Here is a 27,882-nt window from a genome sequence, read left to right on the forward strand (position 1 = left end):
CGCGCAGCGGGAGCGGGAGTCGGGATCGCGGCTACGCGCTGAGTTTTCCTCTCGCTCGGCAGGTCAGGGCCGAGGACAGCCGCGTTTCTGAGGAACTCGCCAGAAACCGCCAAGATGCCGAAGCCAGTGAGTTACCCCGCGTCGTGGGCGCCTCCGAGCGGGTGTGCGCCGTGCTCGCTCCCGTGGGGGCGGGGGGTCACCTGCGCCAGGTATTGGGCTGGTGTTGGCAGGGCAGGGCTGGAGCACGGAAGCCCGGGCTTCCGGTCGATGCGCGCGGTCTCTCTCTTTTTCTCTCGGCCGTTTATTCCTGAACCCCTAATTCTGCCCCTACCTGAACCCCATTAAAAACCGATCCCTCTCCGAGACCCTGCCTTCGTTGGCTTTGAAATTGCTCGCGGGGGTGGTTCCCGACGCCCTCCGCCGGCTCTCCCGGTTCCTCTTGATTCCTCCCGGAGTCCGAAACCAGGTGCAGCCCTTGGCTCCCCGGGGCGGGGAAGGACGTGGGCGTGGGTACCGCGGGCGGGGGCCTCGAGGCCGCCTGGCTCGCTGACTGCCCAGTGAACTGGACGCAGTAGGATTCCTGTTCCCAAAGCGTCCGCAACCACTTGCCAGGGGAACGGGGAGCTGGTTAGGTATGGGAGACCCAGGTTGGCCGCACCTGCCTCTGGGATCCCGGGGCCTGCTGGAGCTAGCTAGCCAGGCGCGGTGGGGAGCAGGGGACCGTCGGAGTTCCAAGGGTGGCGCTGGACACCCGAGGGAGGGGGCTGCTCTTGGCGGAGGTTCGAAATCCGCTTGCGGGTGGAGGGTTCAGGACTCAGGAGCAGTTAGAGACGAGTGTGGAATTTGTATTTTTTGCGAGGAATGAGTTCTGCGTTCTCTTGCGAAAATCTCTCCCTGACTTAAAAGTCTTGTTATGTGGCGAGGGGAGGAGCCTCCGCTACTTCCCCGGGAAGATTTGCTCACGGTGCCGCAGGTGTTTTTCCTTCACAAAACTCTTTTTGGACTTTGAGTGACACACGTGACAGCCGGCATAATAGCTGTAAAACCAGCCCGACACCGCCCCTTGCCCCTCACCCCCAGCTGGGTGGAGTGGAACCTTAGGGGAGTGGTCCGGAGGTAACCCTGCCCCCTGTGGTTTTCTGAATGTCACCACTCGACTCAGAGACCTGGCTGCTAAGATGGCACTCGGAAAACCTGTTTCCATCCCTGCTGCTTGTCGTCCTGCCTCAAAAGCAGTTCTGAGTCTCTTCCTGTCCCTGTTGTAATGATAAAATACACTTAGCACTGTTGCTGTTTTTCAGGGGTGCAACTGGGGGCCTCCCAGTACCTCCTGCACCAGACTGACCTTGTCCTAAACCGCCAGTGCCCCTCCAAACTGCCACTCCCCATCCACTTGCCCACCAAGCTGCTGGTGGATGTGACTTCCCAGGGACCTGCAGGTGCAGGCACACAGGGCTCCCCAGAGTGCTGTGTGTGTGTGTGTGTGTGTGTGTGTGTGTGTCATAGCTCCCTTCCTTTTGAAAGCTCTGGGTCTTTTACTGTCTGGTCCTTTTGGTTTGCTGTAAATGTCCTGGACTGGAAGAGAGCTGGTGGTGGGCAAAGCCAGGCGTGGCTTGCGGAGGAGCCTGGGTGAACAGGATCCAAGTCTTTGGACCTCTGCACCCACATGGGAGACCCAGAGGAGGCTCCTGGCTCCTGGCTTTGGATCAGCTCAGCTCTGGCCACTGTGGCCATTTGGAGAGTGGACTTTGGAGAGGCTCCTTTGTGGGAGAACCACAGTTATCAGTCCCTCCCCCTGGGGCGCAGGTTGGGGAGTAGGGGGGTTGGGCAGGCCTCCCCTCCTGGTGAGCCGTACCTGTCTTCCAGGGCTGTGTTGCCTCCTCTGCGTCTGGAAAGCAAGCTCAGGCTCTTTTCCTCCCCCGAGCCATGATGGGGCCCACACCCTAAGTTACTCTGGAGAAGAGCTTAGCCATGCTGGGTGCTTGGATCTCGGTTTTTATTTAATTTTGTTTGCTGTGTTTCCATACTGGAACTTATTAACAAGCTGGAGTGTGGATTTATTCAGCAAGACCAGGCAGCCTGCCCAGAGGGGCGGAGAGGTACGGGTCTCTTCCCCTGGGAAGCCCACTGGGTACCCTCAGAGGGGAGGCCATAGCAAGCACCCTTGCATGGCCTAGACTGGGGAGTTGGTGCTGAAGCAGCCCTTGTGCCTGGGCAGACCCGAGGAGCTGTTCTTCTTTCCTCTCCTCCCCTGACGTGGGGACAGGAGGCCCTGTGGGGTGGTCAGGTGTGCAGTGAGGTGCGAGTCATGGCAGGGCTGCGGCTGTTGGAGAGCTCAGGGGAACTTGGGTGCAAGCCGGAAGTGCCACAGAAGCTGAGGCCTGGCAGGGTTGTGAGAACAGCCTGTCCACCCCCAGTGCCCTTGGCCAGGGTCCCAGGGGCTCCCCACCTCACCTCCTGGAGAGTAGTGGTCATCTCCACTAGCCGTTGTTACAGGACAACATTTACATGGGGTCTCCACTGTTCTGATCGGCCCCCCTCTTTTTCATCCCACCCCCGCTCCTCACCCCCAGCAGGTGGCAGATAGTAAGGTAGCCAGGGCTTTACCAGGTGGCGGTGAGAAATGTGGCAGGGTCTGGTGCCTTGCCAGCATTTGGAGATCCATCGACGCAGCAGGCACAGAGGCAGCCTCTGTCAGTGGGGACCTGAAGCACAGAAGGGGGGCTGGGAGCCTGAGCGTGCAGGTAGAGGTGGTGCCTGGGGGTGCGGCTGGGCGGAGGGAACAGTGAGTGGAGTCCTTAGACGAAGGGGAGTAAGGGGGCAGGGTAGGACCGGGGGTGCGTAGAAAGGGAATGATAAGACAGACGTGCTCAGTCAGGGTTAGATCCGGAAGCTGGGCACAGGAAAGTCGCTGGAGGGAGGTGACGGGAGCGGCGGCCTGAGGTGTGGAGGTCACCCAGGTGAGAGCTAGTGCTCTGGGCTTTGATGATGACGGCCAGCCTTGGGCTGGGCTGGGGGCGGGGCACCTGCGTGGGTGCTGCCGCTGAGGTAGGAAACCTGGCTGAGGGCCCAGTGCTGCAGGAGGAGACGGTCTGGTTTTGTGCGCATTGCCAGTGTGTGTGATGGCAACTGGCAGCACAATTCCCTGCCTTCTGAAAGCCCACCTTCAAGGCCACGGCGTCATTATTGGGCCTGGAAATGGGACAGGTGGGACCAAGGGGCCCATGGGTAGCTGTTGGGATCTCTGCCCCCAGAGGCCAGCAAGATGCAGGGGGCGTCTTCACTGGTTCACTCCCCAAATGACCTCAGTAGAATGGGCCTCAACAGCCGGAGCTGAGCCAATCAGAGGCCAGGAGCCAGGAGCCTCCTCCAGGTCTCCCAAGTGGCTACTGCAGGATTCCCAAGGACTTGGCAGCATGCTCTGCTACCTTCCCAGGTCACAGGCTGGATGGGAAATGGAGCAGCCAGAACTAAATGGGATGCCAGCACCATAGGAGGAGGATTAATCTGTTGAGCCACCACACTGGCGTCACGATTTATTTTTACTTCTTTGAAAAGTAGAGGTGATCGCTTCTCGGCCTTTTGGCTAAGATCAAGTGAAAAGTGGAGGTGAGGGCTGGGCGCGTGGCCTGGTGGCTAAGGTCTTTGCCTTGTACACACCAGGATCTCATATGGGCACCAGTTCTAATCCTGGCAGACCCACTTGACATCCAACTTCCTGCCTGTGGCCTGAGAAAGCAGTTGAGCATGGCCTAAAGCCTTGGGACCCTATACCCATGTGGGAGACCTGGAAGAGCTCCTGGCTCCTGGCTTCAGATCAGCGCACCTCCAACTATTGTGGTCACTTGGAGAGTGAATCATCGGACGAAGGATCTTCCTCTCTCTCTCTCCTCCTCTCTGTATGTGTTTGAGTTTGCAATAAAAAAAAATAAATCTTTAAAAGAAAGAAAAGTGGAGGTGAGAGATCTTTTGTCTGGTGGTTCACGGTCCAAATGGAGCAAAGCCAGAGCAAAGAGCAAAGCCCGGCGTCAGGAGCTCTCTCCTGGTCTCCTGTGGGTGCAGGGCCAAGGACTTGAGTCATCCTCCGCTGCTTTCCCGGGTGCCTGAGCAGGAACCTTGGTAGAGGCGGAGCTGGAGCCGGGCACTTCAGGTAGTAGCTTAACTTGTTAAGCTGCAGTGCTACCTCCCCTACCCCCTTTTAAAGATTTCTTTTTGATTTAATTATTAAAAGGCAGGCAGGCAAGAGACAGCATGAAATCTGCCATCCACTGGTTCACTCCCCCATGCCCAGATGTTCCCAGAAACTAGGGCTGAGTCAGGCAGAAGCGAGCGACGCGGCCTGGGTTTCCCACGTGCGTGGCGGGAAGCCCAGTCCCTGAGCCATCGCCTGCTGCCTCCCGGGTGGATGGGAATGGGGAGCTGGCCCTTGAGCCCATGACCCTAACAGAAGACTTGAGTGGGAGTGGTTTCTCTGTGTGGCTTTGGTGGCTTGGAGTTCCTGGTTGGCTCTGTGTGCTTGGCTCTCCCAGCTCTGCCGTCGGAAGCTGGGGAGTTCAGAGCGTGAGGTGCGATTGGAGTGACTATCTTGCATTTTATTTCAGCTCAGCAGGAGCCGTGGTGGCACTCCTTGGCCACTGCAGCAGGCCTGGCGTGTCAGCACGAGCTGTGCACACATAGGGTGTTTGCATAGCTTGCCTTCTACCATGTTTACCACAAAGAATAAAACTGTGCTTTGGATTTCTGTAAATGGTTTCACGTTTCCCCACAAAGCTCTTGTACTGTCGTGCGACGCAGAGACCCGCGACTGAATTTCTAAATAAAACGGGGCGAAAAAACATAACCAGGTTACTTCCCACCTGTCATCCAAGAGGCCATTGAGCGAATCAGCCTCAAATTTGTCCTCTGTAAAATAGCAAAAGTTTTGAGGTGACAGGAAGTGTTTTGTGCTATAGTTGGAGAAAGAGTTTTTGTGTGTCTTTAACACCCGGTCTCCCTTCTGATGCTGGAAGTGGCTTCCTGCCTGTCCCCAGTGTCTTCCGCCCTACAGGGTCACCTGTCAGCCAAGCGCAGTGTGTGTGGCGTGCTAAGCATTGGGGAGAACTCTGCTCGTCCCCCACCTTGCTGCTCACGTGGGCTCACACACAGGCGCCATCACGTGCCTGGTGCTGGGACGACTTTGCCTCTCAGGTCAGGTCTCAGCCCAGGAGGGAGGTGACCGGGTATGAACTCCCATGAGAGAGGGACACACAGGCCCGGGGCGGAGGCTGCTTCCGGCTGCAGGTGCTGTATCACCTTGTGGAAGACGTGGCCACACTGTCTTAAGGAGGTGGGAGGTTTGCTCCACAAGTTCCTTACCCTCCTAACAATGCGTCCAAGTAAACGCTGACCTTGACGCCTGGTCCTGAGAGAGGCAAGCGGAAGTGGGCTTAGACCACACTCATCAGCGCAGGCATGCCGGGTCACCCGTGTCCTTTGGCTAGGTTTGGAGTTGCCAGCCGAAGCTTGATCTTGTTCTCTGTGCTTGCCAGAGAGGTGGGTTTGAAGTGGCCTGGGTGGACAGTGGTCACCTCACCTCACGTGCTGTCAAGAATGGCTCTTACAGATGTCGTCTGTGGACCTCAGCCAGCCTTGACCTGTGTCCATGCGTTCTGCCAGCTAAGACTGAAGATGCATTGATTGATTTGAAAAGCAGTGTTAGAGAGAGAGAGATCCTCCGTGGGTCGCTCTCAAAAAGCCCTGTGATTTGCTCACTGGTGTCGAGAACTCCCTACCTCTGAGCACAGACACCTGTCATAAAACTGTCCCTTGTGGCTGGCGTTCAGGCTGGCTCTTGTCACCACCAAGCTATGGTCCTATTGAGAGAGCCCCAGCATGTGCTAACAAGAAAGCAGAGTTGAGAAGAGAAAGTTGTCTAGATGGATTTTTTTTAGTATTGCTGATTTTTTAGAAGAAGATTTATTTGAAAGGCAGACACACACAGGCAGGGGTTGGGGGTGGTCTTTCATTGACTGATTGATTCACCCCCAAGGGCTGGGGCAGAAGCCAGGAGCCAGGGCTTCTGGGTCTCCCACGTGGGTGCGGGAGCCCAGCACTCTGCTGCTTTCCCAGGCCCGATCACAGGGAACCAGATTGGAGGTGGAGCAGCCAAATTTCGAAACTGCATCCATGTGCAATGTTGCCAGTGTGGGTGGCGGCTTAACCCACTCAACATGCTTTGCCACAGCGCAGGCCCTGCTGTTTTCATAGTCAAGAATTGCCCATGTATTTGAAAGGCAGCGGGAGAAAGCAGTGGGCAGAATGAATCAGGGCTGGGCAACGTGTGATGGGCTCTTGTTTTTGTTAATCAGTTGCTGTTGCTTAAAACACCAGCCATAGCAATCTCACCTGAGATGGTGTTTTCATGGGGGCCTGATGAGGGGCACAGTGTCATTCACCCACAGAATCTTGTCTCGCTGACTCGGGGAGATGGGTTGATGGGATGTTGCGCCCCTTGCGGTGTCTGTGGAGTACTCGTACACCAACCTTCGGGGAGGAGAGCCAGGTCTTGTTAGATCAGATCCCAGAAGAGTCGGTAAGGGCCTAGAGCATCAGCGTGGACCCATGTCGCACGTTAAGAAATGGTGCTCTGTGTGTGTGTGTGTGTGTGAACATAGGCATCTCGCTCGCCTCGGTCTAATAATTACAGGTGTTGGGGCTGGGCTGCGGTGTTTGCTTACATAATACTTGGCTGTTGGAGTGGCATTCTGAAGTGGAATTTAGTGCAAAGGAAAGCTGGAGAGACACTCGGGCCCTGGCCAGCGTGCTGTGTGGAACTACAGTATGATTCTCAGGTGGCAGGACACATTCGTGTGCTCAGCGCAGCTCAAGAGAGATTGAAGATGACCTGAGTTGTTCCTGTTGGGAATTCGAGCTGTCTGGGGTGGGCTCGTGAGATGCTGGTGGAAGGCCGTGGAGCTGCCTGCTGAGGTTTTTCCAGGTAAAGAGATGTGCAGTGGCCTGGAAACAGGCCGGCACGAGCAGAAGAAAAAGCAAAGATGGAAGAGCCCTAGAACAACCATGGCCGTGAACCTGGAGGGGGCTTGTGGAGGCTAGTCCTCTGCTTTCTCTTTTCATGAGCATTTCCAATTTCCCACAATGGCAAGTTTCAGATGTGCCCTAGGGGTGGCGGTGGAGAAACGGTCTCCCCTTGGTTGCAGGGAAATGTCTGAAGACACCAGTGAGGGTGGAAGTCTCCTGTCCCCGGTGCGGAAGGGGTGGCCTCCCAGGTGGAAGTAGGAACCCACGCCATCCCAACGAGTTAACGCACCTGCTTTCTCACTCGGCTTTCACATCCCGCTCTGGGGGCTAAAAACAAAGCCATTGGAAATGAACTCAGCAGGAGATAATGTATGCTGCTGTTTTAAGAAGCCCGAGACCAGCCAGTGGCTGGGGGCCCTGGGGTGGGCAGGCTGTGACATGCCCCTGATGACAGCCAGAGTACAGTCCCACACTGGATGTGACCTGCCAACAGTGTCGAAGTATAAGTGGATAAGCTTGCTTTTGTAACTTAGTGTAATTTCAGAAGTTCAGAAAGAGACGTTTGGCCAGGGTTTGCTTATTTAGGCAAACTGTGTGAGCTTGCCGGTGTAGTTTGAATTTTTGTTTTAAATAGGGACCTTGCATTCTCACTGTATAGTTGGTTCAGGTAGGTGGCAGGAAGACTTTGGCCGAGTGTAGGTCAGCCCTGTGAGGTCTGGACTGTGCCTGGGGGATTGCGCTCTCCGTGTCACCGCAGCCAGGGGCACTTGGCACAAGTGTGGCACAAGATTCTGGGTGGCCTCTGGAAGAGCCAGCTTGCAGAGGAGTTACACCGTCTCTCAGGCTATCTCTCCTGAACAGTTCCGAAGTCCCCAGGGAAAAGGAAACATTCCGAGTGGGCTATGAGGACCAGTTGGGAGAGCTCTGGTTCCACCTGTGGCTGAAGGCATCTCTGCGTGTAATGGCCAACTTCACCTTGGCTCCCGAGACTGGGTATCATTAACCTCCCACTCCCGTGACCTGCGTCAGTGCTGGGCAGCAGTCACGAGCTGCAGGACCCGGAGTCCACAGGTTTATTAGATAAAGAGAAAGTGACCTTGAGGGAGTAATTATTTTGCCTACCTCAAGGTGGGTAGGCATAATAAAAGGGGCGAGTGTTGCACTGCTGAGAGGGGAGCTACCAGTTAGGACACCCGGATCCTGGGTCATCTCCCCGCCTCCCAGCTACTCCACTCGTGATCCAGCTTCCTGCCAGTGTGCCTGGGTGGCTGCAGTATTTGAGTCCCATCACTCGTGCGGGAGACCTGGGTGCTCATCCTGCCCCTTGGCCACAGCCTGACATCCAGCCTTCCAGCTGTCGGGAACATTGGGGGAGGGGGTGCAAGATCCACCCCACCCCCGCAACATGCCCCGTCAGTCTGCTTTTCAAACAACTGGATTTTTTTGTTGTTGTTTTGTTTTCTTACATTAACAGCTAGCTGGTACAAGAGTTTCTTTGCCTGTGTGGGTCAGGAAATGCCCCACGGGTGTGACTGTGGGGACACTGGCCATGACTCAACAGAGGTGGTGCCTGGGCCCATGAGCCCTGGGGGGAGGGCTGGGCGGGTCGCGAATGCTCCAGAAAGTTCCCTTCCAGTTCGAAGGTCAGCCTTCTGATGGGACCTGTTTGTCAGCTTTGTCTGTTCAACAGCCTTGGCTGAACAGGAAGTGGGTCTGGGGCAGGAAGCAGCTCCGTCACAGAGGCAGAAGGAGCCGTTCAGTGGGATTTCCTGCGTCCTGAAGGAGCAAGGGCAGATGGTGGCTCAGGTGTGGCTCTGAGTTCAGAGGCCCAGACTCACCTTGAAAGCTGCACCTTCAGGAGTTACACTTGCGAATGATATCAGACCGGTGTTTGGTAGACAATTTGGTAGCACCCACAAATCGCCTAAACCTTCCCAGCCCCTGGGGGAAAAGCTGGGAGCTGGGATGACTTCAGACCTCCTATGGGGGTTAGAAGGACACCTGGCTTCTCTGTCCAGCCTGTTGCTGTCCCTGCATGTGCAGGACTTAAGTAGTGAAGGAGAGGAGGGGTGAGCAGTTTTCAACATAAAAGCTACTGGCAAAAGTTTCCCCGAGGTGCCTGTGGCTGCCCCATGGTGGTGGCAGAATCCTGAGCCTGGGTGCACCTGCCCCCTTGCTCCCCTGGGAAATCAGATCCCAGCCAGTTGCCCCTACCCTGCTAGGGATGTATTCACATATATGGCTTTTTGTGCTTTAAGCATATAAAACCCTCATTTATCATACCCAAGCATAGACATGTCCATGTATCTAAATGGTGAAGCTTTCATAAATGAGCATAGATGTGAATATGAGTACAAATGAATATTTTTAAAAGTTGCTAAGAGATCTGTGGGATTGGGCTCACCTTGGTTTGGGCCAGAATGTGGCAGTTAAAACGAAGCAATGACTGCGTTCAAAAAGTGTATGAAAGTTAAACCTGACATCATGTTTTATGCACAGTCTCTGGTTACAGCCTCTTGTTTTTTTGTAGAATTATATCAACTTCTGCTTTAAACTCCAGTTACAACCTTGTTTTCCCTTGGTAATTAGCACCTGGACAGTCCCTAACTGGGGTGTGCCTTTTACACCTCCCAAGGAGGAATGGAGCATAGCAAGCACCGCATTATTGGGCAGCATCGGCTGGACTTGGCCTTCTGTGGGGAGCTGACCACTATCATGGCACAGGGTGTGCACAGTGCCCTTGGGGGCAGGGGAGCTCCAGGAGTAGCGACCTGTAATACTTCCTTCTCCTAGGGCCGGTGTGATCACCCCCATCTGGTTTCCAGGGGAATAACTGAGAACCACAGCTCAGGGCAGACACTGACCCCTTTGGGGATATGGTCTGGTGGCCGTCGGGTATGACCAGCAACTCGGATCAGTACGAACATGTGGGGACGTTGTTAAGCATTAGATAACCAGCTTCTATTCTATCTTGATGTATCCTGTGGTGTGGAAGCTTGAGTCAGAAGATATGCTTCAGGTCTGTCGCCGTCCTAGCTGGATTGATGCCTGCTGGCTGAGCCACAGACTTCCCAAGCTGCCGGACGCCTCGGCTGTGCTGGTCATTTACAGCGCCCATAGAGCTGGGCAGGTGGCCTTTCTGCTCAAGCATAGCCCCTCACCGCCCTGTGTTTTTCTTTAACCTGGGGGGAGAACAGCAGCAGGAGATGGGCAGGGAAAAACTATCGTGCCACAGCAAGTCTCCACTTGTGACGCCAGCGGCCCAGTTTGAGCCCCAGCTGCTCCACTTCTATTGCAGCTTCCTGCTGATGGGCCTGGGAGGACAATGGAGGATGACCCAGGTGCTTAGATTTCTGCCAAGATGTATTTATCCATTTCTTTGGGACTCAGATCTTCCCTCTGCTGGTTCACTCTCCATATAGCCAACGGTGGACACCAGGCTGGAGCCAGGAGCTTCATCCTGGTGTCCTACATGTCTGTAGGGGGCCAAGCACTTGGGCCATCTTCTGCTGCCTTCCCAGACACATTAGCAGGGAACTCGATCGGAAGTGGAGCAGCCGGGACATGAAGGACATGAACTGGTGTCCAGTGAGATGCTGGTGTCACCTGCTACAACATGACACTGGCCCCCTCTGGGTGTTTTATTGGTAGGATGGATTTATTCTGTCTTCACCTCCTCCAGTCCTCAGGAAAGCCACTGTTGGGAGAGCTGCAGCCTTAACTGTGTCCCTGGAAATTCTTACTTTAAGTCCAGCCTGCCTCTGGGGGCCTGGAGACAAGGGACTCCTGTTGGGTGTTAGCTCAGAGCCCAGCTCACCGCCTAGTGTCACTGCAACACCAAGCTCTTACACCAAGTGGCATACCAGGGTACTTCAGAAAAAGTTTATTTTTGTGCGAAGCAGAAGGGAGGGAGGGAGAGAATTGTAATATCCTTGCAGGGATTTTAAAGTTTTTACGCAAAATGAGCTTATCTTTTAATTCCATTTTCATGAATTTTTTTGCATGGGCCTTCGTAGATGGACTTCAAGTTGGAGGGCCATTGCTGCCACCCCCACAGCAAAGTTCTGGTATTTCATGAAATCCCTACAGCTTCTAGAGGTTCTTAGTTTGTCCTCTGTTGAAATGATGAGTAGAGCAGATCTTCCTGGATTATCTGCCGGCCTAAATGCTGGATTCTGTGCTTAGTAGAAATGGTAACATTGTAAAAGACAGTTTAGTTTATATGAGCAGTCACTAGGGAGCCATGTGAGAAAGACAGACTCATTTTGTATAATAGTTAGCAAACAAAATTAGGGGCTGGCATCCCATGGCTACTCTGTTTTGATCCAGCCCCCTGCTTATGGCCTAGGAAAGCAGTGGAGTTTGATTCCAAGTCCTTGAGCCCCCGTACCCACATGGGTGACCTGGCCCCGACTTGGCTGATGTAGCCATTTGGGGAGTGAACCAGCTCAAAGTCAGAGTTAAAGCAATATCTTGCATGTTGTGGGCCAGATGGGAGCCAGGAGCTTCATCTGGGTCTGCCACATGGATGGCAGGAGTGCAGGCACTTGAGCCATGGTCTGCTGCTTTCCCAGGTCACTAGCAGGGAACAGGATTGGAAGTGGAGCAGCTAGAATATGCCCTGCACCTAAGCCACCTGCAGAGATGAGACTAATGTGGCAGACTACTGGGGCCTCAGCATTCCTGCCCTGAGCTGGCTTTGTGGCAGGCTTTTACAGCGGCTGGCTGTTATCAGCATTGGTGGAAATAGTGGCTTTTTATCTTTTTCAGAATGAAGAAGTGGGCTGTTGGGATCCTGAGTCAGAGCTAACGTGGGGTTTCATCTCTAGTCCTCACACGTAGAATCTTGGTAAAAACTCTTCCCATGATGGCCCGGGGGTGTAAATGCATCCACCTCGCAGAAGAATCGAGAACTTTCTTCATTTGTGGATAAAGTGCGGTGGGGGTCCCTTGGAAGCCAGCACTGTGAGGGAGCTCTCCAGGGAGTTCTTTGGCATGGTGAAGTTGGAGCATGGTTAAGTAAGGTAGAGGTGGCTGGCTGGACTTGCTCAGGAACTAGGAAGGAACATACTCTGCACTCACCCTGCCCTTACGGCTGGCTCCCAAACACGCATCTGCAGTGGCCAGTGCCCCGGAGGAGCCCCTGACAGTGGTCAGGGCCACTGACCCCCAGCACCCGGAGAGCTGGGTGGGAGGGGAGGTGGCGGCACACCTCTGAATGCACGCACAACCCCCCATCATGTATTTTAAATGAGTTGAGGTGTGGGCAGTGTGAAGTCCATTCCAGCAGCTGTTCAGCCAGGCCTGGCTTGCGAATCACCCAGCTTCACCAGCTCATGTGGGCCACCTGCCAGGTAATAGAGACCCAGGAGCCCTCAGCCTGCCTGGGGTCTGCAGCAGGCCCAGAGCCACGTCTCTGCACTCCTGCCACTATCCTCTGTCATTCAGAATCACACTGAACAGGGCACAGAGCCTCGAGGCGGCATTTGGTTCGCACGTCCTGTGCCTCAGGGCCCGCTCTTCGCCCTTGAAGTTGGCCTGCCTGCTGAAGCGCACCCCAGGAGGCAGTGGGTGGAGGGTCTTTGCTGCCTCTAAGGAGACTGGGGATTCTGCACTTGCCTTCATCCTGGCCCTCAATATTGCTGGCATTTGGGAGAGAGAATCCGCTAACCGGAAAAGCTGTGTGTTTGCATCTCTCGCTCTCTCTGCCCTTCAAATTAAGAAAAAAAAAAATGACAGTGGAGAAGTACTGCCTCAGGGCAGGCATTCAACCTAGTAGGCGGAGCGCTGCTGTCCCCCTGGGAGCTGGGCTTGAGCCCAGCCCTGGCTCCCCACTCCAGCCTCCTGCCAGTGCAGACCCAGGGAGGAAGTCCCACCTCCGTCTCCCACAGGAGACCCAGCTCAAGGCCATCCCTGCCACTGCGGACACTTGACACCTACACTGGCAGGAGGGTCGCAGATGAAAAGAAGAATAAAGAGACGTGGGGCTGAGGCTCCGAGCTGGGTGTCTGGGAGCAGTGCCGGTATGTGGGTGCCGGCCACATGTGGGGTGGTGGGAACGTGGTCATCTTGGAAAACTCCCAGGAGGGGAGGTCTGAGCCCGTCGGGCTGACACAGATGTTGGTGCGAGTGCCACATGCAAGGTGCCCAGTGGCTGGGCAGTGCCTGTGATCTGCAGCTGCAGGACGTCAGAGCAGCGCTGCTGACCTCACCTGTGGGGGGGGGGGGTGAATGTGAGCTGAGCTAACTTATAATGAGAGTATTTTTAGAGTAGATTAATGACACCGGGGGAGGTAGAGTAGGGGGAACTGGGGGTGGAAAGTAGGGGTTCAGTAACTTGGCTAACTGAGGCAAAGATAGGGGTGCATGTGTTAAATCTTTTTTTTTTTAAGATTTATTCATTTTTTTATTACAAAGTCAGATATACAGAGAGGAGGAGAGACAGAGAGGAAGATCTTCCGTCCGATGTTTCACCCCCCAACTGACCACAAAGGGTCGGTGCTGCGCCGATCCGATGCCGGGAACCAGGAACCTCTTCCAGGTCTCCCACGTGGGTGCAGGGTCCCAAAGCCTTGGGGCGTCCTCCACTGCTTCCCCAGGCCACAAGCAGGGAGCTGGATGGGAAGTGGAGCTGCCGGGATTAGAGCCGGTGCCCATATGGGATCCCGGAGCATTCAAGGCGAGGATCTTAGCCACTAGGCCACGCCGCCGGGCCCGTATGTGTTAAATCTTACTAACGTGGTATGTGCACCACATGGCCTAGTGGTCTGGCACAGGGAGCTGTGGAACTCTCATTTTCCATTTCAAAAAGTGTTTCCCGCATCCCACATTGGAGTGCCACCTCCCAGCTCCGCCTCTGCTACCAGTTTCCTGCTAGGTGCGTCCTGGGAAGCAACAGGTGAGCGCTCAGCAGTGGAGTCTCTGGCCAGGACAAGCGTTTGACGGAACTAACCGGCACATGGACCCTGTTCTTTCAGCATCACTCCAGCACCCAAAAAGTTTTTTGATGGATAGTTTTGTTTAAAAAAAAAAAATCTGGCTTGTTTGAAGACTTAATTATTTGTAAGGCAGAGTTGCAGAGATGGCTGTAGTGACTGGACCGGGCCAGGTCTAGGCTCATGGGCGGGGCAGACAGCAGACGAGCTGTAGCCAGTGGTCCATCTGCTTGTAGTGACTGGACCGGGCCTTGAATGCTGGCTTCAGCGTGAGCAGGACCCAAGCACTTGGGCCATCCTCCCCTGCCTTCCCAATGCATCAGCAGGGAGCTGGGTCAGAAGCGGAGCAGCTGGGACTGTTGCGAGTATCCCCAGTGGCTGCTTAACCCGCTGTGCCGGAACTCAGTGCCATTTTTGTTCTTTATCTTAATAAAGTTTAATTTAGTTCACTCCTCTTGTTGTTGGAAGGCGTTGCTCTTAAGATACAGAGCTGTGATGGCCCATCCGATGATTCACTCCCCAAGTGAGCCGCAACGGGCCGGTGCGCGCCGATCCGATGCCGGGAACCAGAAGCCTCTTCCAGGCCTCCCACGCGGGTGCAGGGTCCCAAAGCCTTGGGCCGTCCTTGACTGCTTTCCCAGGTCACAAGCAGGGAGCTGGATGGGAAGTGGAGCTGCCAGGATTAGAACAAGCGCCCACATGGGATCCCGGGGCGTTCAAGGCGAGGACTTTAGCCACTAGGCCACGCCGCCGGGCCCACAGAACCCCATTCTGTGTCTGAGGTAGGAAGTAGTTTTGGGGGGACCGCTCAGTATGTGGACTGCCCTGCTGGGAGACTCATAGCCCTGAGTCCTGAGTTGTTTGTACCTGCCAGAGAGGACGCGGGAGGGCACCTGGGTGGATAAGCGATGAGAAACAGCTCAGCTGTTCCCGTTGCCAGCAGAGCAGAGCTACCGGGTCTGAGCGTGTGTCACCTTCTGGGTAGATCTGGTTTATTTGCAAGGAGTTACTTGAAAATACTGTTATTTTGTTTCCATTTTACTTGAAAAGCAGACAGAATGAGAGCAAGATGGATCTTCCAGTTCACTCCCCAGCGAGCCAACCGGTAGAGCTGGGCCTGGCCAGAGCCAGACTCAGAACTCTACTGGGGTCTCCTACGTGAATAGCAGGGACCCAAATACTTGAGCCCGCCCACTAGCACCTTCCAGCGTTGTGTTAGCTGAAGTGGAGCTAGGAATTGAGCCCAGGCATTCCGGTAGGAGACACAGGGGTCCACAGTGGTGACAAAGGTGTGGCCACGCTGAACCTTTTGACCTAGCACCTGGGAAAGCAGTGGAAGATGGCTCTGGGCCCTGGGCCTTGCACCCACACAGAAGACCTGGTTGGAGTTCAAGGCTTCTGACTTCAGCCTGATCCAGCTCTGGTTATTGTTACCATTTGGAGAGTGCACCGGTACATGAAAGACCTCTCTCTCTCGGTAACTCTGCCTTCCAGATAAATAACCCGCCACCACACTGCCCTGATGGTTTGCAAAGTTGCCAACAAGCTCCCAGCAGCCTCAGAGCCTCCGCCCTTTCGTCGTTGGGTGTCAAGTGTGAAGTGCCCCGTGGCCGGCCTCGTGTGGCCTGCGTGGGGCTCAGCGAGGCTGTGTGTGGGCCATAGACTGATGGCTGATGGAGCTGGTGCATACAAAAGCCCTGCAGACCCGGTGTGAACGTGTTGTGGCACAGGCAGGGGCTGTTGGTACAGTGTGGCAAGTGTCTGCCCCTCGCCGTGCGTGTGCTCGGAGCTCAGGGAGGCCCTGGAGGGTCTCGGGAAGCAGCGCTCAGCCATGTGTGTCTGTCTCGTGTTTTCCAGATCAACGTCCGCGTCACCACCATGGACGCAGAGCTGGAGTTCGCCGTCCAGCCGAACACCACGGGGAAGCAGCTGTTCGATCAGGTGGGTGGCTGTCCAGGAACCCGCAGGACTGTTGAGAAAAAGACTGTTTGCAGCCCCCAGATCACCAGGTTTGCTGGGTGGTTTTGTCTGAGTTTTGCTCGCTTGAGGTCATACAAAAGGTCAAGGTGCTCAAATGTTTTTTGCTGGCATTGTAAACCCGTTATAGACATGTCCTGCCTCGCGTGGTGGCTTGCTGCCTGAGAGCCAACACGTGTTAGTGATGTTACCATGTAGAACACATCCTTTTCTCATACCGGCTGCTCCAGGCAGTCTTGTTCTCACAGCCTGGCCTTTCTCCCATCAGGCTTTGCTTTCAGAACGTTGTGTCCCAGGCCAGCAGACTTGATCTGCAAAGGGACAGGGGAGCACCTCAGGCCCGTACCACCCAGCCATCACTTGTTTTAAAGGCCACTGGGAACTTGAGTCATCCTTTGCTGCTTTCCCAGGCACATTAGCAGGGAGCTGGATTGGAAGTAGAGCAGTCAGGACTCAAACCGGTGCCCAATGGGATGCCAGCACCACAGGCAAAGGCTTAGCTGGCATCCAAGCTTCTAGATGACTCCCCCTCTTCGGTCCCCAACCCATCGCTGAACAGATGATGTCAGTCTAGGCTCATGGGCGGGGCAGACAGCAGACGAGCTGTAGCCAGTGGTCCATCTGCTTGTATTCCTGAGTGATTGCATCCCCGGCACAACACCTTGAGCACAGTACTCTGCTGGAGAGCTAGTTGGGCAGCCTGGGACAGGTGGACAGGAAGCAAGCTCGCTTGGTCATTGTGTGGGTCCAGTGGAGAGGCTGATTAGGGGGGCTCTCTAGGGCTTTCATGGGCCCTGTGGGCCAGTGAGGCAGGCGTCCCCACAGAGGTGACAGTGCACAGGTGAGGCGTGGCTGGTGGGTCCAGCTGTGTGGGCAGGTGGGCATCTCGCTGTCCTGGGAGCAGCCATCCTGTCCAGGAGTGGCCTGTGACCCGGCTTCTCCCGCTGCTGTCCCCCCACAGGTGGTCAAGACCATCGGCCTGCGGGAGGTGTGGTACTTCGGCCTCCAGTACGTGGACAATAAGGGCTTCCCCACCTGGTTGAAACTGGATAAAAAGGTGAGTGTCTGGGTTTGCTGTGGCCACGCTGCTGCTGAGTGCTGCGTGCCCCAGCCCTGGCTTTGCTCTTGGCTCTGTGTTCCTTTTGGGGGCTCCAGTGTCTGGGGCTCTGTTTGGGGGTCATATTGTGGCCCCTTCCACCTGATGCTGCTCGGTTGCTGGTGCAGATGCTGCCAGCGGCACCTGCTGCTGCTGCTCAGTGCCTGGAGTGGATCATCTTCCAACTCCAAAGATCCAAAGCTCCTGTCCGAGTGCAGGCAGGAGGACCACGCTCTTCCCCAACCCCCTGACTCCTGTCTCTGGGACAGGCTGGGGGCAGGGTGGGGTGACAAGTGGGTGGGAGTTGGGTCCCCAAGTGGGATGAGTGAGTGCAAGGTGCTTTGGGGTGACTTGGATTTGTTTGTGACGTTGGAAGGGCGTTTTAGGGAGGCACTCACTCTGGAACCTGGCCTGCAGGCTCCTGTTTTAGAGCCGGGAAGTGCGTAAGGCTTCGCATCCAGGTATATGAGCAGGCTTACTTTCATACCGCAGGTGTCCGCCCAGGAGGTCAAGAAGGAGAACCCGGTGCAGTTCAAGTTCCGAGCCAAGTTCTATCCCGAGGACGTGTCCGAGGAGCTCATCCAGGACATCACGCAGAAGCTGTTCTTCCTGCAAGTGAAGGAGGGCATCCTGAGTGATGAGATTTACTGCCCGCCCGAGACCGCCGTGCTGCTGGGCTCCTACGCCGTGCAGGCCAAGTTTGGAGATTACAACAAGGAGACACACAAGTCGGGCTACCTCAGCTCCGAGCGGCTCATTCCGCAGAGGTGAGCGCAGGCTGGGCTGGCTGGGTGGACACACACTGTCCTGGAGTGGCCATGTGAGGCACAGGGACCCGGCCAGGAGGAGTTGCCCATCCTGACAGAATCACCATCGCTGGCAGGGCTGGTCTGTCTTGTTGAAAATGCTCAGTCATCCAGGCTGGCGCTCACAGATCAGGAGGGAGACGTGGATGTTGTCTGCAGGGTGGGCAGGGGCCCTAGGGGTGACAGTGTGCGTCCTTCTCTCGCCATCCAGGGTCATGGACCAACACAAGCTCACCCGGGACCAGTGGGAGGACCGGATCCAGGTGTGGCATGCCGAGCACCGTGGGATGCTCAAGTGAGTGCTGGCCAGCGGCCGCAGTGGTCACCCCCAGCCCGGAGCCAGAGGGCAGGGTTAATTTATTTGAAACGTGGAGTATCAGTTGACTCACTTCCCCAAAGGCTCTAACAGCCCAGGCTGAACCAGGCTCAAGCCAGAAGCCTGGAACTCTTCTGGGTCTCCCATGTGGGTGCAGAAACCATTCCCATTGGCCATCGTCCACTGCTTTCCCAGGTACATTAGCAGGAAGCTGGATGGGAAGTAGAGCAGCTGGGACTCAAGCGTGGGCCCGTATGGGATGCCAGCATCACAGGTGATGGCTTAACCCACTACTTCACAACACAGTGCCTACCTGTATTGTACTCTTTGGCCCAGACATGCTTTGTAGAGAAGAAACAACGCAAAGCCTGCAGGGGTGGCTCTGGTGGTACAGTGGGAGGCCAGGGGAGTTCCGGAACACCCTGTGTGAAAACCATCCTGTCTCTAGGGAGACGCGCATCAGTGAGTCAGCATGGGGGCCATGTCGGGCAGCGCTGAGGCCTGGCAGCCTTGTCCCTGCCGCCCCTGTCTCCGGGGTGTAGGTGGCAGTCTGACGGGCACGTCTGTGTCCCCCTCCGCCAACAGAGACAGCGCCATGCTGGAGTACCTCAAGATCGCCCAGGACCTGGAGATGTATGGGATCAACTACTTTGAGATCAAGAACAAGAAAGGGACAGACCTGTGGCTCGGGGTCGACGCGCTTGGCCTGAACATCTATGAGAAGGATGACAAGTGAGCCTCCGGCAGCGGGGGAGGCAGGCAGTGCTGGGGGTCTGGGGTTCGGCCCCATGAGCAGCCATGGCACCGTCAGAGACAGGAAAGGTTCCAGAGCAGCAGCCGATCCTCAGAGCCTAGCAAAGCAGCCCTTGCTTCCCTTGGCAGCTGTTGCCCAGCTGCCCCATGAGGGGAGCCAGCTCCTCCTGATAGCAGACCCTGTATGGATTCCTCCTGTTGGCCTGGGGGAAAGGGGGGCTGTGGTGCGTGGGCTTCTGTGAACATGGGGTGTGCTCAGCTTCTGTATTCTCACCTGCATGTCTGCTCTGGGCCTCATGGTTGCCGGGGCCCCGGGTCTTCTGATGCCAAGCTCAACCCCTTTGCCCTCCTTCCTGCTTCTGCAGGTGGGCAGTAGAGGTCCAGGGCCACGGGCTGTTGCTAAGCTCTCTGCTGCGTCCTGGCTGTCCCTGCGAGTGACAACTCTGGCTCAGCTGTCTCAGATCTCCTCCTCTGTGGTCTGGGCAGCCTAGTATGGGACCAAGAGTCGGTGCCCGGGCACTGCACTGTGCACACCCAACAGGGAATGGCATTGCTACTCAGAGAGGGGCAGGGACTCTGGGCTGCAGGGAGTGAGCTCCTGAGGATGGGGGTGCCCAGGACCCCGCCTGCTAGACGCTGTGCTGCTGGGAAAGGTCAGGGTCCCCGCCATGTCCTTCCTCTAAGCTGGCACAGAGCCACAGAGAACATGGCCCTGTGGGAAACTGCCCTGGGCCTTTGAATATGTCCCTTGAATGGCCTCAGCCAAGGCCGTCTAAACAGGTTTTTCAGGCTGCAAGAAGAAGCCGGAGGCAGGAACTTGCTAGTGTCCGCCTGTAACTGCCCCAGCCCATGTGAATGTCCACTTCTCCGTCACAGTGGGAGCCCCCGTCCCGGGTCAGGACCCTCACACCCCCCACCCCCAAATTTGGCAGTGCACACAGCTGTTCTGCAGACCCTCAGTCAAGAGCCGGCTAGGTTCCTGTCCCTGGGAGCAGGGGTCTGAGCAGCAGGCTCCAGCGTGCTGTGCTGAGCCCTTGATGTGGGAGAGGAGCTAACAGTACAGGAGTCCCTCCTGGGACGCTGTTCCCACAAGAAATCTGACGCGCTGAGTAGGTAAAGGGAACTTGGCAAATCCACAAACGCCTCTTTGTCTTCCGAGGCACTCGGAGCCCAGCTCCGGCCGGGAAATGCCTCTTGAGGTCCCCTCTTTCCATTGTGCTGGAAACCACCGAGTGGCACGGGAAGGGGGGCAGAGACGTCTGTCTTGGCCCCTCTCATTGAGTTGTCGTCATTTCAGAAAAGACAAGACTAGGAAGGGGAAAAAGTGGGCAGGGACCTTCCCCAGCAGGTGCACACTGGGAGCCTGGAACAGCTGGGCGAGGCTGCCTTACAGCTCTGCCTGCACTGGGACCAACGCCACAGCCAGGGGACCTGATCCTGCCCTGTCTCATCCTTCCCCACACCCCGCCCTGTCTGGGCCACACCCCTGCCCACCTCCCTCCCTGTCATCCACCCTGTCATAGCGGAATTTGCGTGGGCATATCTGCAAGGGCATGGGATTCAGGCTGGTGACCTGGACTGGAGGTGTTGGTGAGGCTGCAGGAGGTATTGCGACCCTGTCTCTTCCCTCGGTGGCGTGTGGTGATCGGGGCAGTCGTTTCTTCTCTCCACCTCCACAGCCCAGGACCCCCCACGTGGGAGTGGGCAGGAGTGGGGCACGGTGTGCTAGTCCCAGAGTGGAGGAATGTAGCCTGACCTGGAGTTCAGCATACTGTCTTCCTTTCATAGAAAGTTTTTTTCTTGTGTTTGTAATGTAGTCTCCTCCAGGCTTTCACTTCTGAAATTCCCGATTTCATCTCTGCAAAACCCATCTCTGAAGTGCGTGCACCTGTGTTGCTTAGCGACCAGGGCTCGCTGTCCTCACTCTGTTGCCCCTGCCCCGAGCTTAGCTTTCTGCCCAAGTCTAACTGGGCCTAGCTTGCTCCCTACCAGCTGCATCGGCAGAACCTGTCTGCTGCTTCCTAGTGCTCCAAGGCCTATGAAGCCGGTCACAGCTCCCCTGACTCAGTGCCACATGGTCAGCCACATGTGTGTGTGTCTGGGGATCGGTGATCAACAGGGCAGAGCAGTGGGGCATCTACCTGCCGCCCTGCCTGCAGGTGCACTGCAGACCCCAGAGGCCAGCTCACCCGCTGCCCTGCTCTGCTACCAGACCTGCATTTCCGGCAGTTTTTATCTGAACGCTGGGTGGGCAGCACACCCGTTCCGTGCTGCTGTGGGCCGAGAAGCAAGGTTGTCAGGGTCGCAGAAGGAACTTCAGCATTGCAGTGGCTGGGCTGCTTTGGTCCATTTGTAGTTGCTGGGAGGGAGGCGGTATCAGGAAAGAGAGCAGTGTGGTTTGATGCACTTGCCCGAGGAGCCAGGTAGTCAGGGTTTGGGGCAGGGGGAGTCTGAGGGTCCTCCTGAAGTCTGGGGTGACCAGGAAGGGCTGGCCAAGGGAGCACCCTACTTTGGAGCAAGCAGTGGGGGCTGCAGCTGGCCCTACATGGCGTGGCTGGTTTCAGACAGTCATGCTGAGGGAGCAGTGTGCCACAGACAAGTGCATGGGGAGTGCTTGGGCCACGGCGGGAGGGAGGGCGGTGGCTGGGCCTGAGATGAGGGGTGGTTATACATCTTAGGAGAGGTCCGTCCCCCTCTCTGGAATTGTTGTGTATTTTGAGGGGAGATACTTTGAAACTATGCAGATTTCTTTTTTTGTTGTTGTTTTAATAAAGACCACAGGATTACCAGGATAGATTTGAGCCAGCATGGTTAGGGCTGGGACAGGTCTGGGCTGCAGGGCGAGGTGGTATATCAGGTACTGGATCTCTGCGCATTGAGGCTGGATATACAAAGCTCTGCTGCCAGTTGTGGCGTGAAACATGCATTTATGTTCACAGCTAATGAGGCCTTTTCTTTCTCCCTTTCCCACCCCACCCCCTGATACCAGGTTGACCCCAAAGATTGGCTTCCCTTGGAGTGAAATACGGAACATCTCTTTCAATGACAAGAAGTTCGTCATTAAGCCCATCGACAAAAAGGCCCCTGTAAGTCTGGGTGACGTCTTCAAGGATCCTGAGGGCCCTGAGTAAAGGGGCAAGGGGTGTCTGTCCAAAGCCTACCAGCTGTCGCCTGTACAGCCAGGGGGTCACGTTGCTATGTAGCAAAAGGCAGTTCGAGTCTGTGACCTCGGCCATGGGGTGACCACCTTGTGGTGTTTGCTGTCCCCTGTGCTTGGGGAAATGCATACTGGCTCTGTCCATTCTGTGAGCACTTGGACTCTGAGCAGGTGTTTGCCGGGGACATCAGGAACCTGGCCAGTCCGTGTTACCCTCCTTCGACCTCATTCTGAGATCAGCGCAGGGATGTATTAGAAGAGGACTCAATGTTCCGAGGTCCTTGTTGCTCTGAGGCCCGCTCGGGCCTTGGCCCCACACCTGGGGCGTCAGTCTGGGCTGCTCAGCCTGCCGAGAACAGCAGGTAGCTTCATTGTCAGGTCTGTCTGCCCCACATGCTCCTGCGTGTAATTGAAAATCAGCAGGTCTCGGCATTGTTTGCCAAAAGCGCTGCTTATTGGAAACGTTTCCTGCTGTTTGCAAACTCCTACCCCATGGGTGGTAGCCCAGTTACTTACACTTAACCCCGCCTCACGAGGTCCATGCCCTGCGATACCGCAGGAACCAGGAGTTCCCATTAACAAAGCTTGCAGCTCGGGAGCCAAGGGTCAGAGTGTGCCCATATCATGTGGGCAGCAAGACAGGCACTGTGGGAGAGCAGGGAGGCCCCGCCGCCTCTGTGGGCTGCTATCTGCTTGAAGTTCTAAAACTTTCAGAGATTCAGCTTGCAGTAGCTCAAGTGTGATGAAGAGCTGAAGCGAGAGGTATAGAGGGGTCCTCCCCAGAGAGAGGCGAGGGAAGGAGGACCCGGCTGGAGGATGTGTAGTTCTGGGTCCCTGCATGCCCTAACATGACGGCCACCCGGCACTCTTGTCTCATCTCAGTCCCATTCTTTTTTTTCTAAGATACATTTGTTTATTATTTCATTTGAAAGGCAGAGTGATGAAGGGGGGAGGAGGGAGCGATGGTGCATCCACTGATTCTCCCCACAAGTAGCCTCAGCTGGTGGGGCTGAAGCTACGAGCCTGGTACTCCAGCTGGGTCTCCTACATGGGTAAGAGGACCTGGGCTCTGGGACCATCCTCCACTGTCTTCCCAGATACCTTGGCAGGAGCTTGATCGGACATGGAGGCACCGGCTCTGGATCTCTGCTCCAGCCAGGACTGCCGGTGTCACAGGCAGTGGCCTGGCCAGCCGTGCCACGAGGCCAGGGCCAGCCTCAGCCTTTTGCTTTGGACAGGCAGCTTTTGAGTTTAAATAGAAAAGCGTCAATGGACCCCCTCTTCAAGCGCCTTTGGCTCTGTTATACTGGCCTTGGGGGAGGTTTCCTGTCCTGCTCAGGGGATCTGCACACACTATTCCCACCCACACCCCCGCTCTGTGGACCTTTATCTCCCTTGGCCTTGAGCTCTGTGCCCGTGGGGGTTTTTGTTCCGGGAAGACCCTGGTCGGGCCTGTGTTGGGTAAGGAGGTTGCCTTTCACCTGGAGCCAGGACGCAGTGAGAGGAAGCTGCCCCAGCCCGAGGAGCAGCCAGCCAGCCAGATTCTTGTCTGTGGGAGTCTCACAGTAACCTGCAGATCCTGTCCCTGTCTCTGACCCAAGCTCTGTGCTCCTTGCAGCCAGTCTGAGTCACACAGGGACCTCCCTGGGCCCCGAGGCTGTCGCTCAAGATTGCTTTCTCTTGGGTAACAGGAGAAGGGTGGTAATAAAAACTCTGGTTTCTCCTGGCTTCTGGACTCCTCCCCGGGAAACCCAATGACTTAATAACAAGTGTGCAAAACCCCAAGAATGCCCCACCCAGGAAGTCCAGGGCTTTTGTGGGGGCTGGGAGGAGCCACACCCACTCGGCCCAAAGAGACTGAGATGAGCTTGTTGCACAGGGCACAGCCACTCTGCCTCGGCCTCCTCTCCCTGTTCCCAGAGCCCCAAGGTTGCAAGGTGGCAGGTGGAACTTCTTAGGTTTTCTAAGCTGCACTCCCTCTCCTGTCCTGTCCAAGCTGCATGTCTGCCATCCCTGTCTTGGCCATAGAACTCCACATGCCCGATGCAGTCCTTTGCAGAGGGCCTGCCTGGGCAGCCACGGGCCAGCTCTCAGGGTGCCCATAGGTACTGTTCTCAATGTCTTCGAGGCATCTGATTTGGTGGTGACAGGCCCATTGGGTGCAGGCATCCCCATTCTGTAGCTGACAGTGTAGAGGCTGAGCTCAGGGAATGCTGGGCACCACCTTGGTGGCAGGGTGAGGGCAAGAGGCACCACAGCTCCTTTGCCCTAGTGAGGCCTGCAGGAGCTCACAGGTGTGAAAGAGCTTGGTGTGAGTGGGCACAGGAAGCCAAGGTGCACACAGACCTCAAGGGCCAGCGGGGCCTGATGCCTGAGGCGGGCGTGGCAGGCACCCCTGAGCGTCCTGGCATTCCTGGGCCGTGTGCACACTGTCCCTGCTCCCTCTCCCGTCCTGTGGAAGCTGGGCATTTCCGGGCCTAGCCCAGCTGCCCTCGCAGCGGTGTTCTCAAGCTGCCCTTTCCCACTCTGTTTCATAGGACTTTGTGTTCTACGCCCCTCGCCTGCGCATCAACAAGCGGATCCTGCAGCTGTGTATGGGCAACCACGAGCTGTACATGCGCCGCCGGAAGCCCGACACCATCGAAGTGCAGCAGATGAAGGCCCAGGCCCGCGAGGAGAAGCAGCAGAAGCAGATGGAGCGGTGAGCGGCAGACGAGGGGCAAAGGGCGAGCCCGGCAGCACCCGGCCTCAGCTCAGGCCCGGGCAGAGCCTCATCCTCTTCCTCTGCCTGCCCCGTGCAGGCAACAGCTGGAGTCAGAAAAGAAGAGGCGGGAGACCGTGGAGAAGGAGAAGGAGCAGATGCTGCGGGAGAAGGAGGAGCTCATGCTGCGGCTACAGGACTACGAGCAGAAGACCAAAAAGGCCGAGAAAGGTGGGCCCCGCCGGGCTGGGTGGGAGACACCGCGGGCTGCAGGGCTGCGTGCGCACACCTGGGCAGACAACACTAGTTCCCTAGAGGGCACTAGTGTGTGGCTTTGATGCAGATACCCAATAATGTGGCTGTTTGCACTGCAAGCCAGCTCTGGGCTTTGTTCTGTGCTGGGCTGTTTCCCTTTCCTGGAATTGAGGCCCGGCTAAGTCACCACCTTTTTCCTAGTGAGGAGCTTCAGGTTTAGCAGAGGAACAAGTTCAAGGCCACTCCCTCAGACATGTTTGGGGCTCAGCCTCCCACGCTGCGCCCCCTCTCTGCAGGCCCACCCAAGGCATCTCCAGCATGGTGTGGAGGTGACCAGGATGGGTCATGGAGCCCGTGCCACGGCAGAGGAGCTGCTGAGAGCTAAACCTAGAGGGCACGTGGCAGTCGCTTTCTCGTGGAGTGAGGCGTGTGGCCAGTGGCCAGGGCTTGGCTCTCGGCCCCGCTCCCCGCAAGCCTGAACTTGCCGTGGCCTCTCCCCAGAACTCTCTGATCAGATCCAGAGAGCCCTGCAGCTGGAGGATGAGAGGAAGCGAGCGCAGGAGGAGTCGGAGCGCCTGGAGGCCGACCGTGTGGCCGCACTGCGGGCCAAGGAGGAGCTGGAGAGGCAGGCGGCTGACCAGATTAAGAGCCAGGAGCAGCTGGTAGGGGCCGTCGGGGTTCCATATGCTGGGTCCAGAGGGGTGGCTTGGGGGTGGGGAGAGGAGACTTGGCCGATGGCAGCAGTGAGCCTGTCTGTGGGTGGGTACAGCCAAGGCAGGGACAGACCCTGCCAGGTGGCCCCAGCAGACATGAACCCTGTGTGGGAAGCCTTCCTGAGGTCACCATGACTTCCTCACAGGCCGCGGAGCTGGCTGAATACACCGCCAAGATTGCCCTGCTGGAGGAGGCAAGGAAGCGCAAGGAGAACGAGGTGGAGGTGTGGCAGCACCGGGTGAGCCTGGCCCCTGCGTGGGGCTCCCCGCTCCTGGGGCGGGGGCGCCGCCTGCTGAAGCAGAAATCCCAGCATGAACAGGCTGCTGGATTAGCCGAGGAACAATGACCTGTCCCATTCCAGCTGCAGAGCCCCACTCCCTGCCAGGGGCATCCGATTACACAGGGTACCCACAGAGCTCTGGCATCTTGCAGATCTGTAGACTGGGTGACAGCCAGGCTCTGCCACCTGCCATGCAGCTGTGTGCTCCCTGCAGGACAGGGGCTCAAGGTCGCCAGGCTGCCTGGGAGTTGGAGGTCAGGGGCACTGGAATGGGAGGCTCTGGGTGAGGACCCCATCAGAGACCCCCACATGAGGCCCTTCCCCGCTTAGGGCCGTGTCTCCCCCAGTGGTGTGAAGCCCACCTGGTGCCTCCCCACCACAGTACAAACAGGAGACTTCCGCTGCTGGGTTTCTGGAGCGCTCAACCCTCTGCCTGCAGGTTGGGTTAAAAACGGATGACATCTGCACTGAGTGCAGTCTTTCCTGGCGTCATCCCTGAACAGTGCAGTGTGACAGCCACTTAGTCGCATGAATGCTACATACGCTAGGTGTAGGTTATCTCCAGGAGCTGCCCTGGGTGCCAGCTACTATACCAGGTCCATGAGGACCAAGCACGTTTGGATTCTGCTGTGCTGGAGGTCCTTGGGCCCAGTGCCCTACGGTGCCCAGGGAGGCTGTCCCATATGTGTTCAGCAAGAAACGTGCCCGAGGGGAGCTCCTCCAACATTGGGTTGGGGGTAACAGGCACCCAGGGGAAGGGTGCCGTCTGGTGAGCAGGTACCTGGATGGTGGCCCGCCTAGTGCCGTGTGCCCGGCCTCGAAGGAACAAACTTCCTGGGCATCTTGGGGACATGGCTCACCCGTCCCTTTGCTTTCTACAGGCCAGGGAGGCCCAGGATGACCTGGTGAAGACCAAGGAGGAGCTGCACCTGGTGATGACCACGCCCCCGCCGCCACCCCCCATGTATGAGCCGGTGAGCTACCATGTGCGGGAGAACCTGCACGAGGAGGGCGCCGAGCCGCTGGGCTACAGCGCCGAGCTGTCCAGCGAGGGCATCCTGGATGACCGCAACGAGGAGAAGCGCCTCACCGAGGCCGAGAAGAACGAGCGTGTGCAGCGGCAGCTGCTGGTGAGCACGTGCGGGGTCGGGGGTCACAGATGGGGGGCACAGGGATCCCCACTCGGGAACCCCCAAGGCTGACCGTCCCTCCTCACCTCCCAGACCCTGAGCAGTGAGCTGTCCCAGGCCAGAGACGAGAACAAGAGGACACACAATGACATCATCCACAACGAGAACATGCGGCAAGGCCGCGACAAGTACAAGACGCTGCGGCAGATCCGGCAGGGCAACACGAAGCAGCGCATCGACGAGTTCGAGGCCATGTGAGGGCCAGGACTGGGGGCAGAGGGCCTGGCCGCCGGCCCCGCCCGCCCGTGGCCTCAGGGTCCAGCCCCTCACCACGGTGCAGCAGTGCCTCAAGCAGGGACCAGGTCGCTGGAGGAGTTGTCCGGCCAGCCCAGGGAGGTCTTTGCTTTACTCTCCCATGTCGTGCCCCAGTGCCAAGCGGGCCCCAGCCGGCCCCACCGGGTTGGTGATGGGACCACCCCCCGCCCCATGCCAGCCCTCGCACAGGCCTGAGGGGTGCAGGCCTCCGTGTCCTGGCGCCTTGGTCTGTGCCAATACTTCCTGTGTATTTGAAATGAGCTCGGATTGATTGATTTGTCCTGATTTCTATGAAGGCTCCATCTCTGGGCACTCCGAGGGTGGAAAATCACTTTGGAAATTGAACATGATTTGCCTCAGCCCCTCTGGCACAAAGCCGCAGGGCCACTCATGGCTACACCTTTTGTTTCTTAATGGTTCGAAGGCCACC

At 56.8% G+C, this 27,882-nt stretch overlaps 1 protein-coding gene across 1 annotated transcript; it reads left to right on the forward strand.

Moving 5' to 3' along the window:
- On the forward strand, positions 1–27,588 carry EZR (ezrin). Its single transcript, XM_004595459.3, has 13 exons — positions 1–126; positions 15,810–15,893; positions 16,891–16,986; positions 17,518–17,792; positions 18,043–18,126; positions 18,733–18,879; positions 21,890–21,986; positions 24,595–24,758; positions 24,859–24,989; positions 25,515–25,675; positions 25,873–25,965; positions 26,889–27,137; positions 27,231–27,588. Exons 1-13 carry the CDS (start codon positions 115–117, stop codon positions 27,393–27,395), a joined length of 1,758 nt encoding a protein of 585 aa, XP_004595516.2. The 5' UTR covers positions 1–114; the 3' UTR covers positions 27,396–27,588.
- Positions 27,589–27,882: the final 294 nt, after the last annotated feature.

Source organism: Ochotona princeps, chromosome 1, assembly GCF_030435755.1.
Source record: "Ochotona princeps isolate mOchPri1 chromosome 1, mOchPri1.hap1, whole genome shotgun sequence".
NCBI classification, from domain to species: Eukaryota; Metazoa; Chordata; class Mammalia; order Lagomorpha; family Ochotonidae; genus Ochotona; species Ochotona princeps.